Source organism: Acomys minous (assembly GCF_964271855.1).
Source record: "Acomys minous genome assembly, chromosome: 15".
NCBI lineage: Eukaryota > Metazoa > Chordata > Mammalia > Rodentia > Muridae > Acomys > Acomys minous.
Genome location: NC_140497.1, coordinates 92443193 through 92456468, shown reverse-complemented (window position 1 = coordinate 92456468; position 13276 = coordinate 92443193). Strand labels below are relative to the sequence as shown.

The 13276-nt window shown below is 42.1% G+C and overlaps 1 protein-coding gene across 2 annotated transcripts in view; it reads right to left on the bottom strand.

Moving 5' to 3' along the window:
• Positions 1-13276, bottom strand: part of ARHGAP24 (Rho GTPase activating protein 24) — a 386957-nt gene that overhangs the window by 304128 nt on the left and 69553 nt on the right. For both annotated transcript variants that reach the window (XM_084760079.1, XM_084760078.1), the window contains exon 2: positions 8895-9094. In XM_084760079.1, the coding sequence (XP_084616205.1) occupies positions 8895-9077 (183 nt within the window). In that variant the 5' untranslated portion in view covers positions 9078-9094. The remainder of the gene's footprint in view (positions 1-8894; positions 9095-13276) is intronic.

Below are 13276 nucleotides of genomic sequence, written 5' to 3'. Positions count from 1 at the left end.
TCCCATTGTAAAACAAGTTCGCGAAAACTTAATCAGTCACTTTCCCAATTTGTCTGCAGAAAGGTGAAGTTCAACACTAAGAATTTTACTCCAGTCTTTTCATCTTAAGTAAAAAAAACAAAAACAAACAAACAAACAAACAAAAAACAATGCTTATTTTGCTGCATAGAGACAAGCATTGAGAAATTACTAAACTGTGAAATAAGATAATTTGAGTTAACCACATCTGCTATCTCTTGATAAACAATTTCTACGAAATCCCAAAGAATCCCTAAAACCACATGGAGATATGCAACACTATTCTGTCCCTCTTTGAACACTGACTGCCTCCAGATGCCACACACGAGCCTGTCTTAGATTTCAGAGTGAAATTCACGTTTACATTTGCAGCATTATGTTAAGCATGTAGCTGTGGCCTTGGCTTCTTCTGATTCCTATTTTGTAGCAGGGAGCAGCGAGTGCCTGAGAGGTCTCTAGATTTCATGCACTCATGAGGTTCATTTTGTAAATAAAATTAAACCTCACTCTTTAATCAACAATCAATTCGGCCAATTTAGAGGTCAGCCCCCAGGTTACAGCCCTCAATACCATCTTGTGCTCTGAGTTAGGAGAATCCACTGTAATCTAATACACTGTCACCTTCATCATGCCCCGATAAACATTCCCCACACACCCGGATCGATATCTGTGCCGGAAAGCCTAAACTGTATTAATTGGGCTGGTGTTTGGCTGGTTTGTAGCCATTTTTCTCAGAAGTCCCAGACTTGATTCTGAAAATCAATGCTTCCCACTGCCCTCCTAGCATAGAGGTGTGTGGGAGGGACTCACCAACATAGCCCAAGGCAAAACGTCTTTTATTTAACTTATGGTATGTGTCAAGAAGGAAGAAAGATTGCCCCATGAGAGCATTAACATACCCATGCCATTGCATTATTTTTAGAAATAATTCCCATGTCGAATCCTTCCTTCCTGCTGTGATAGCTGCAATTAAAGCCGCAGCCATTGATCATCTTTTACATTTATTTTTTCTGTTTTACATCTCTTAGTATTTTGCCTGCATGTATGTGTCTGTACCAAATGCACAGCTGGTTCACTTGGAACTGGAGTTACAGTTGTGACTTGCCATGCGAGTGTTGGGAGTTGAACCTGGGTCCTCTACAAAAGCAACAAAGTGCCATTAACCCCTCTAGCCCCATCATAATTATTAATGGAAGATGAGCAAGTAAATATTTTCATGGATTTGGTTTAAACATGTTTAAAACATCCTTAAAAAAATTGTCCCAAAGCATAGGAGTATACAATGAAAAAAAAATGTTTTATGATCTTCTGTACAGTTAGTTTTTTAAACTTTCCTCCATATATAAATATCACTATAAATATCACATATTAAAAAATCAAAGTAGGAAATAAATCTGAGAAACTATAGCTATATAAAAAGGCTGGGTAGCAGTAGCCTATGAGGGACAACACGGTAGGTGTGTAAATAGCCACATGGATCCCGTCTCTGTATTTCCCGCCCCCAGAGACAACCAAAATCAAGTGTAGTGTAGAGTTTTCGATTATCTGTGAATAAAGTACATCTCTACATCAGTGCATTTACTCATAGCCAGTGGTTTCTCAACAGTTTTATCCTGAAGAACTAAAATTGCAAGGTTCATTATCCATTCTTTAAAAGTAACATATAATAAAGATATTTGGCTGCGTGTATTTTTAAGCTGAGGTAAGCGTCTAACGTGCTGCCAGGGAGCCATGGCTGGAGCTGTACGGCTGCTGTCAATCATCCTTAGAAATGGTGAACATGAGACAAGTTCACCTTCTGCTCAACAAGGAAACCCAGGAGGGTCCTGAGGCGTCTCAAGTCCTCCCTCCTGGGTAGGTGGCTGAGTATCTCAGAAGCCAAGCACAACTTGAGGAAGAGTATGAAAAATGATGCCAAGTCTGTGTAATCAAGTCTGTGATATACTAAATTAGGTACATAGCGAGATCTTAGAGAGATTAAAGTTGAAGGTACAAAGCAAGAAAAGCCCATCTGAGAAAACTATGTCACTAACAGGTTTTCAGCGTATTAAGAAATGGCTGTCAGAACATGGAAACAGCCTAAGTGTCCATCAGTAGAAGAATGGATAAAGAAACTGTGGTACATATACACTATGGAATACTATTCAGCTATTAAAAACAAGGAATTCCCGAAATTTGTGGATAAATGGATTGAGCTAGAAACAGAAAGTTTAAAAAACTAACTGTACAGAAGATCATAATGAGTGAGTTAACCCAGAAGCAGAAAGACTCAAATGGTATATACTCACTTATATCTGCATATTAGCCCAACGAAAGCCTTCACTTACCAGGAAACTGAGACAGAGGGGAGGACATTCTATTGGGACTCTAGATGAGAGAAGCATGGGAGAATGGCAAAGTAGAAGGATCCAGAGGGTCCTAGAAACCTACAAGTAGAACATTATGGTAGACAGATTTGGGCCCAGGAGTCCCGCTCAAACTAAGGTACCAGCCAAGGACAATACAGGCCGTAAAACTTTAAACCCCTACCCAGATCTAGCCAATGGTCAGAACATTCTCCACAGTACAGTGGAGAGTGGGATATTACTTTCTCACATACTCTGGTGCCTCACCTTTGACCATGTCCCCTGGAGGGGGAGACCTGGTGGCACTCAGAGGAAGGACAGCAGGTTACCAAGAAGAGACTTGATACCCTATGAGCATATACAGGGGGAAGTAATCCCCCTCAGGAACAGTCATAGGGGAGGGGAATAAGGGGAAAATGGGAGGGAGGGAAGAATGGGAGGATACAAGGGATGGGATAACCATTGAGATGTAACAAGAATAAATTAATAAAAAAAGGAAAAAAAGAAAAAAGAAATGGCTGTCAAGCTTCCTTTCCAAGAAACACCAGACTAGGTGCTTTTTCTGGGTATTGCTTCCCACTATCCACAAGGAAGTCCAGTCTCTGCCTAGAACACAGATCCCTTTGCACCACGGCCCCATCTATCTCTCTACATTCCTTGCTTTCCTTCCACACTTACAAACGTGGGGCTGCTATTGTATGAGTGTGAAATGTGGCTGTGACGTAGACACCCAGGATTCATTCGAAGGCCAGGGAATAGCAACTCATAACTACATAGCATCCATGACTACATAGCAAGTTCGAGGTCAGCCTGGGTGACATGAAACCCTGATGAAAATAATACAGGACAGAAGAAAAACCACCCCACAGGCTCATGCCCTTGAACACTTGGTCTTGGTCCACTGCTGTGCTGCTTTGGAAGGCTGTGGAAGTGTTGTGTGTGGCTTACATAACAAAAATAGATTGCTGGGGGGCAGGCCTGGGCCGTCCACATCCAGGCCGTGTGTGAGCTCTTCGCTTCCTGACGGCCTGTGCTTCATTACTTTCATTGCTGTGAGTGGGAGCTGGTCCTACCCCATACCCTACCACAATGATAGACTTAAAACTGTGCTCCTTAAAACTGGGAGCCAAAATACACGAGGACCAAGGACATCTTGTTGGAGGCATTAAGTTGAATATGAATTATCGAGAAATATTTTCTGGCTAAAGGTAAGTTGAGAGAGAAGTTGAGGGTTAGTGGGAGAGCAAAGGCAGGGCAGAATAGCAATCTTCACGGAGCAAGGGACTCTGGGATTTATTCTTCTTCATTAGCAATCCGTTTGGTTGCTACACGCAGGTGTGCAAATACATTCTTTTCCTCAATTTTAACATCTGTAAAGATTTTCTTCACAAAAGTCTTTAAAATCTATTATAAATTGGGCCTGGAGACGCAAGTCTTAAATCCTAGCTACTTAGGAAATTGAAGCAGGAGGATTACAAGTTTAAGGCCTACCTGAATCAAGGGCAGATTCAAAGCCAATCTGAGTAATTTAGGAAACTCCACTTCAAGTGTGTGTGTGTGTGTGTGTGTGTGTGTGTGTGTGTGTGTGTGTGTACATCTGTATATGTGTGTGAGTGTATGTGTCTGAATATGTATGTGGGTACATGTATGTGTGTGTATGTGTATATGTGTGTGAGTGTATATGTATACATGAGTATGTGTGTATGTGTGAGTGTGCCATATGTGTATGCGTGTGTGTATATGTCTGCGGGTGTGTGAGTATGTGCATGTATGTGTTTGTGCATGTGTGCGTGTGTCTGTGTGTATCTGTGTGTGTGTGTGTGTGTGTGTGTGTGTGTGAGAGAGAGAGAGAGAGAGAGAGAGAGAGAGAGAGAGAGAGAGAGAGAGACAGAGAGAGAGAGAGAGAGACAGAGAGACAGAGAGAGAGAGAGAGAGAGAGAGAAGAGAGAGAGAGAGAAGGGAGAGAGCAAGAGGGAGTGAGTGACCTGGGAATTTAGCTCAGTGGTAGAACACTGCCTATCGAGCATAAGGCCTTAGGTTCAATCAAAGAAAACAAAACTCCATTGTAGATCTCTACAATATTCTTTAAAGCCATTTATGTTTCATTTTTAAATAGACTTAAATTTTTGAGCTGAGATTAACAATTAGTATAGAAAAGATAGGCCCTGCCCACTATGCAAGATACCGAGGAAGAACAATGACCAGCCTTGCCCAGCTGTAAAACATATAAGCCACAACAAAATGGCCAGAAAATCAAGAGAGTCTGCAAAGCAGAATAGTGGCACTTACATCCTAGGGGTAACCAACGGAGAGTCGCCTGATGGACTTAAAGTCAGCTCAGGGAGGAAAGTCACGCCTGACATGCTAAACCTAGGCCAGAGCCTTTGGCTGGTAAGGCTAAGACCCCAGAGAACTCGCTCCTGCCACTTATCTAAGTTGGAATAATTTCTAAGTGCATTCTAAATACTCATGCTTCATCCTCAACCAAGGGAGCCATCACCCCTTACCGAAGAAGGTTCTTTTTGTGACAGAAAGACACAGCTGGCCAAAATACAGAGAATAAATGACCACGTGGTGTTCAAGTCCAGCTAATTCATGTACAACTCAAATCCTACCCCAAAGGGAACATCACAGAAGGGGTGAGCCAGAGGACGGGGGCATCTACTGTGAAATAGTGACTACTGTATATGACAAGGAAGCTTGAACTCTCAACAACATAGTTGACTAAACAAGACGTAAAAAATTAAAACATCAACTGACATTGCAAAGCGAATGGCAAAGATTTCACAAGGTCTCATCCTAGATGAAGAACTGTAGGCAATTAGTTACTGCTGAGAGAAAGATGAGCAGTCCTCCCCAGGGAGGAGCCCTAAGATGATCCTGTGCCAAGTGGACTCAGCAGGTCGTGTTTATAAATGTGTGTGTGTGTGTGTGTGTGTGTGTGTGTGTGTGTGTGCGTGTGTGCGTGTGCACGTGATGATAATTATTACAAAAATAAGGCCATGAGTTTGAAGAGATAGATGGATGAAGAAAAGTTATTAGGAGTTGTGGGGAGGGAAATGATGCCAATACAGTACATATATGAAAATTTCAACAATAACAACAAAAACCATATGTTCTGCAAAGAAAGTAATTAGCCCATTCATAGGCTAAAATATCCCCTGAATATATAAATTAGTGATAACTCTCTGGCTTACAAATGGCTGGGTTTTATATGTTTATGTTTAAATATTAGTTTAAAGGTTTGAAAATTAAACTACAGTGTCATATACTCCAGTACTTAATTGCTTATTAATTTCAAGTCCTCAACAAATAATATGTTATAAGAAAAAAATTTAACGTTTTTATAGAGGATAGTGGATAGAGGACGTTTGACTTGTGAAAGAGTTGGTAGTACTTTGGAACATATTAGACCTACTTTGTTGATTTAAGTTGTAAATCTGTAAATACTAAATCTAATATTAATTACAGAACAATATTTTCTTAGTGATATTACAAACTAAGATCATTTTAATTTTAAGGTACATTTTCATTTGATGAAGATTTTTTTTTCATCGTCTTAATTACATTTCCAATTTTTAAAATAAAAGTAACTGAACTACTGAGTATTATGCATGAGAAGTGACACAGGAGCATAGCACAGGCAACACGAAGACATTTTCATTGATCAGTTTAGGGCAGAATTTCTCAAACTGGGGTTCAGGTTCCCTTTCTCTGCCATCTACAATTCATGTTTGAGAAGCAATAGCCTCACACTTGATACAAAGAAGTTACCATGATCAAGGAAAGACACTCTGTGGTGGAAAATCCCAACCTTTGTTGTGGACTTCAAGTTTTCTACTCACATGGCTAGTGAGTTCTCTGCTTGCTCCCCTATTGACTTACTTCCATCATGGACAATGCCATAAGAACTCACTTAATTTGGATCCCTTCTAGTTAACCACCTAGTCCGCCCAAAGTCATGTCAGACAAGCACCCATGAAATCAAACACTGGCTCTTATCTGTATTTCAGTCATATACAACATGAGCCTCCCTGTCTGAGTCTCCATGTTGGATTTTCCATGTTCTACTGTTTTCATGTTAACTTAATTTTTCCTCTAAATTTGAGGAGAATGACTCTCTATTCAAGACAATGTCTTAGACTTCACATTACAAGGTATAAAACAAGCTATGCAACAAGAAGAGACTCTGAACAGTGAGGTAAGGAAGGGCACCACAGTCACAGTTTGTGCCTCTGGCGTGGTGAGCCTCATATTTCCCACAGGTTCCCTATGACAAGTCACATGACAGGTCTGGAAATGTTCTCCACTGTCACATGACCAGTATGAGGCATTCGTGTTCACCAACTCAGAGGTCTTTGACCCAGGCTGTAGGAACCTGGGCGTTGTCTAGACTTAAATCACGGCAACAATTTCACTTTACGTCAGGCAAACTGCATCCTAAACCTTGTCTTCTTCGTATTAAAAAAAATTAGGGCTAATGTTATAATCATAGGATAATATAAAAATTACAGTGCTGTTTTTAAGTATGTCATGAGATAATAATTAACACAAATACTCATAGATCGGTGCCTAGCCCAGGTGTTATTAAAGAGGTACCATCCAACCATCGCTAGGAGCAGATTCGGAGACCCATGTCCATCTAACACTAGGCAGACCCAGACAAACCCGCAGAAGAGCCAGGAGCCAGACAGATCAAGGACACAGGCCAGGCCCACAGAATCAATTAATCAGGACTCATAGGGGCTCACAAAGACTAAACCACTGAAAATTGGAATGCCTGCATTGAGACTGAGCATAATACGCTTTGGTTGTGTAGCTGGGTGTTCTTGTGGGACACCTTACATTGTGAGAAGGGAGGCCATCTCTGATTCTTTCGCTGGCTCTTGGGACCCTTTTCCCCTTGCTGGGGGTTGCCTTTTCTGGCCTGAATCTGAGGGTTTGTGTCTAGTCTTATTGTAACTTGTTATGCTGTGCTCAGTTGATATCCCTGGGAAACAGAGGAGGAGTGGATCTGGGGGAAAGGGGAGGTGGGGGAAACTGTAGTTAGGATGTAATGTATGTGAATAATAAATAAGGTGATAAATAAATATAAGTTTTTGTTGATAATGTGAATTTTAAAATTTTGTGAGAAATTCACACATGAGCACTGAGTCTACATCATTCTGGTTCTTCCTCCCAAACACATGGCCTTTTCTTCTGAAAACTGGATCCATAAAATCTCAAAGATATTGTTTGTCTGTTTTGTTTTGTTTTGAGACAGGGTTTCTCTGTGTAGCCTTGGCTGTCCTGGACTCACCTTGTAGACCAGGCTGGCCTCGAACTCACAGAGATCCACCTGCCTCTGTCTCCCCAAGTGCTGGGATCACAGGTGTGCACCACTGTCATCCAAATAAGACCCAGATAATGGCAACATCATTTGATGTGACAACACAGATGGGGGAACTCCACAAGGTCCCACTCATAGATGAAGAGCTACAGGTGGTCACTGCCTGGGAGAGGGAGAATAAGTTTTTCCAGGGACAAACTTCCATATAGGTTGCCCAGTCTCAAGTGCTCATCCCTAAACCCATGCAGTACCATACAAGCAGTACCATAGGTGTGCATACGTGTGTGTGTGTGTGTGTGTGTGTGTGTGTGTGTGTGTGTGTATTGATAAATATAGCCGTATAAACAAGTATTTCATAAGACAGTAGTGTAAATTCTTAACTCTGGCAAATACTCAAAATCTGGTAGCAATCTCAAGCAAACACCTGCGATTTACAGTGTTTTTATATAATTGAGTTACAGGAATGAGAATATCATGAAATTACCATGCTTCGTGAACTTAAAATATTAAAGCTGAGTTCTGATTCAAACTCCTAAGTAAGGTCCTGAGCTTTTAACGTGAGAGGAAGTTGCTGCTAGGAATGTTGACACAAGCCCATCTCAAATATTTCTTCCCTCGTTTCCATATGCCCTGTGTGCAGACAGAGGAAGAAGACAGGAATGGTGTCTCCTTGTGTCTTTCTTCCGTTGATAAGCAATAGCCATGGCTAAGAGAACTCGAGAGCTTTATCTTCCCTTGTTACAGTCTTGAAACTTGTGGCTAAGAACATAAGGAAATAAATGACCACTAAGGAACCACAGAGCAACACAGAAACTGTCCCCAGAGGAGTGCGGCTTTGGAGTTTCCCTTAAAATATAGATTTTTCAACTTATTCTAAGGAAAACAGAAAGAAAGAAAAGAAAAGCTGCTTCGGCTGTGAGCTCTGGCTCCTCGTAGATGCTTGCTAGTATTTTCTCATGACGTAAGTGTGCCTGAGAAATTCAGACATCCTGTCCCTTTAGTAAAATTCGAAATTAACATTAGACAAGTATAATTTGCCTCTGAGTCTCCATTAGGTCTTTCATGATGCCCAAATGTAAGCAAACCATGGAAAACGGGCCGACAAGATGTCTGTAACCAGATACAGTGGGAAGGCTGAGACCACTTGGTCCCCATCAGCTGTGTGGATCCCTAAGGTCTACAGGGAGTTCTTTCCTACTTACCAGGGGCTTGGTTTCATCTTCATCTTTGAAATAACAAAGCTGATCCCCCTTGAGCACAAACCAGCGGGTGTGCCATGTCTTGACGAAGCCTCCTTGCTTCCTCAGCCACCCGCACTTGGTGGCGCTTTGCCGCCCTTGGCCTTGGGAGCTCTCTGTGGAGTCATTGTTTTCCTCCATTTTCATGTCGTCGATGGATTTCCCTATGTAGAGACAAAGAGGAAGAAAAAGAGTGAGGTTTTCCATCACCACCACAGAGAGAGAGAAAGAGAGACAGACAGACAGACAGACAGACAGACAGACAGAGACAGAGACAGAGACACAGAGAGTCACACAGAGAGAGATAACCAGAAGAGGGATGAAACATGTGTCAACTCACTGACTGGATTTCCAGAAGCTGAGACATGCCTGCCAACGGTATACCCAAAGGGAGAGAACACGTGTACTTGTAGAGCTGCCTTAAGGGAGCGCCACAGGAGCGGGGTGAGAACCCTTTCTTCCTGGGTAGAGCTACAGAACAGGAACTTTCTAGAGGCACAGGCAATAGAAACCGAGTTTTCAGCATCTAGGCTTGTGTGCCTGCTGTGCAGAGCTGAGGGTCTGCGTGTGCAGGCCTGGCCTGTGGTTACCTGAGCAAGCACTATTCCCACACATGGTAAAGCTTAAAGGGACTATTTTTAAAACCTCAATGGAAGACATTTGGTTTGCACATGTGAAAATCTCTCAAGATGTTGTTCCCCGCGTCCTCCGGAGTTTCCACCGGAGGGTTTCCACTGCCTGGGATCTGTGCAGCTGACGAAGTTTAAGAGAAAACAAGAAAACAAAACAAACAAAAATCCAAAATACAAAAAAAAAAACCTTTTCATGGCTAATTGAACCTCCTTTTCCCCACAGGCTCCCTCAAACTCAGGAATGAGGAGCTAGTTAAAATCCAGAACACAGTAAGAACCGTTTGAGGCTTCTTGCTAGTGTTTCTTTCTAAGCATTTATTCAGGAAGTAGGAAATGTCATCTCATCCCTGGGCTTTGTACGAGGACCTAAGGACAGAATTAACTCGTGAGACACAGACTCTTCTTACTCAGGCATTTTCACGTCTGCCTCTGTTTGAGTAACTCCAAGTTGTACCTGCAGGTGAACACTCTCACTACCTTCACTTTCACTACTAATTTCTCAACCGTGTGCTACGCCCTGAGTCCCAGTCGCACACTTCATAGAGTGTTTACTAGCCTTGTTCATCTGTGTCTCTTCCCTGCTTTAAAGGCTCCAGATCCCCAGACCGGCTCCTTGAGCACTTTTGATGTAATGCTCACACTTAGTTTGCAGCGGTGAATCTGAGCTTGGGTTCTAATCTTTGTATGTCAGCCGCTTCAGCCATCTGATATTCCCAATCCTTCTTTCAATGTTTCCTTTGAGCTATTTTAGGCTTCAGTTGGACCACTGGCACATTCTCGAACTCATTCAGTATCCACAGGAGCCCTTTTTATCTCGCCTCTGTGGAACATACTGGAACCTTCCACATGAGTTATTCCCGTAGCGGAGTCAGCTGACTGCAGGAAGAGTCTCTCCCTGTGTGTGTGGGTGTCTGCAGATTGGATCATGCCTGATGTTTGTTTGATGTAAAGTTGCTATGCCCAGAGGGCAGGAACTTTCACCTCCTTTCTTCCACAACATCTGACATAGTAGAACGAAACAGGGAGTTGCATTCTACACAAACAGTATACACATATGCATATATATTATTTATTATATTGTTATTATATTGTTATAAATACAATAATATAAATATACTATTATATATTTATTATATATAAATAAAATATACTTATTATTTATCATTATTATTTATATTATTTAGACCACTCTAAATAATCTTGCTTTTTTCCATCTGGGTATTTAAACTATTCCAACATATATAATTTATTTCTTCACCATTTACTTATTCTTTGACAAAACAACTTGTAGATTAAATAAGACCATAAAATCGACATTCCAACATACACACACATGTGCGTACACATATATACGCACCTACCTAGAATATATTACAGCCAAAAAAAAATTCTTTGGGGCCTCCTTTTATCTTCTCTCTCAAATTCACGCATTTTCCTAACCTTAAAAATTCCTGCCTCTAAAGAGTTCCAAGGTAATTAGCAAGCTACCATCAATAATGCAGAAACACATGCAGCCAATTCCCCCTTTTCTGCTCTTTCTGCTTAGTGGAAAATATGTGTAGGTTACACCATGGTTTATGGCCCTTCTTGCATCTGTTGCTTATAAGTTTGGCTAAAACCAGGGGGAGTGCTGCACACTGAACGCCTAGAAAAACTGCAGCTAATTTCACGACTTCACGATACATCATCTCAGCAATGCTAATTACATTATTAAAAACAAATGAAAATGATTTATTACAAACCTGGGCAGAAGGAATGCCGTGCCTGCGGCTGTGTGGAGGAAAAGCAAAACAACACACACACACTCAAGCCCTACAAAAACAACCAGGCTGTTTGTGGAGAAGTAGAGAGGTCCGGAGAAACAGAATCAAAGCGTCTCCTCATCTTTAAAGGAAAGGGGGAGGGGCTAGATCATTTCTGACTGTGGTCCTTCTAGAATTCGAAAGTGTCTCGTCTCCACAGTCCTGGTAACTGTAGCGGCACCAGCTCTCCAACTAACCTTCATAGCTAGAGCAGCACCCACACGCTAAGGGTGAAAGGCCTTCAGTGTTTGATAAGGTGACTGATGCTGCCTTAGGGTCTTATGCTGGGTGCCTAACGGAGACATCATGTCCACTCAAAATCTGATGTTCTTGAAGCTGACAATAGTACATGACACATGATAACAAAACTGATTTTTAAAAAATTGATTATTGTGACTTGTCCTCCCTGGATCCCAAATATCTGCCAAGTCAAAGGATAAGACTGTCCCATATCGTTCTAACTGGTCTACCGGCATCCCATCACCGTCGCTGAAAAGGCACGTCTTGCACTGCTGGTCTTGCTTGCTTCTATTGCAAATCAACACAGGTGTGTGCTCGCAAACTTTGTTCTTCCCAAAGCAGCTCTAGAAAGCTTTCAAATGTACACATCGGACAGGCCTTTATGGTTACAACTTTTATTGATGTTACATTCTACGTTATTTCCACATCCAGTGTTCTCATGGTCCACAAGCTCTGAAACTACCAGGCCCCTGGTGCCCTCTGGAGCCTGACCTCCTGCCGCCTCCTCCAGTCCTCACCCAGAACACACACACACACACACACACACAGAGGTTCTTTTAAATTTGCAAACTCTCAGGCTCCTTTTTGCCTGCAGTCTTGACTTACGTTGAGAACGTCTTGACTCTCTCTAGAATGCCCCGCCTCCCTGTCTCTTTGCGCAGTCTTTAACCTGAATCTGAACCTCAGTCTAAGATGGACCTTCTCCAGTGGCTGCCGGGAAATCAACCCATGAATTAGTCAGCTCTTTATATTCTTCATTACCCAACTCTGACTCTTCACCCATCTTTCTAACGGTTCCCCCTAATTGCTACTTATTTTATAGATTTCTGCTTGTTTTCCTTATGTGAATTTTTTTTCACTGTGTGTCACACCCTTGCTCCCAAAGAGGCCATAAACATCATGAATTCAAGGTCATGGCTCTGTTGACTACAGCACCCCAGCACCTTTCACAGAGCATACAGGACAGTCAGTATGCATCCACTGAATGGAGAGAAGGTGGTATGTATTCTTTTTTTTTCTCTGTGATTTAAAAAAAAAAAAAGGATTACCGATCAGAAGCAACTTGTATGTTGGGGCCTTAATTTCCAATGTCCTCATCACAGTCAGTTACTGAGGAAGGTCAGATCAGGAACTCAAGAAAGAATCTTGGAGGCAGGAAAGGCTGTGAAGGAGTGTTGCTTACAGGCTTGCTCTGCCTGCTTTCGTATTCAACACAAGAGCTCTGCTCACAGTGAGCTGGGCCCTCCCACATCTAGCACTAATCATGAAAATGCCCCACAGGTTTGTCTGTGGACCAGCCTGATGGAGGCATCACCTCAACTGAGGCTCCTTCTTCCCACATAGCTCTCTCTAGCTTGTGTCAGACAGACTGACAAAAGTCTAACCAGCACAATATGCAACAACCACAACAGATTCCCTACAGCAAGAGCCTCGGAGAGTTCTTTTTCTAGGAACCTAATGCGTTGGTGGTAGTTGTGCGCTTAGAAACTTCGTTGTTTTCCTTTGACATGAGAGATTCCCAGTTAGCATGCAGTCTCAGTGACCACACGTGAAGAACCTCGAATGCCTTTTAAAAAACCAAAAACAAAATAATAACAGCAACCAACCTCAAATAAATCATAACCTTGACATCTTCCCTGTGTAGGCTTGGTAGTAAATACCAGCACCGCTC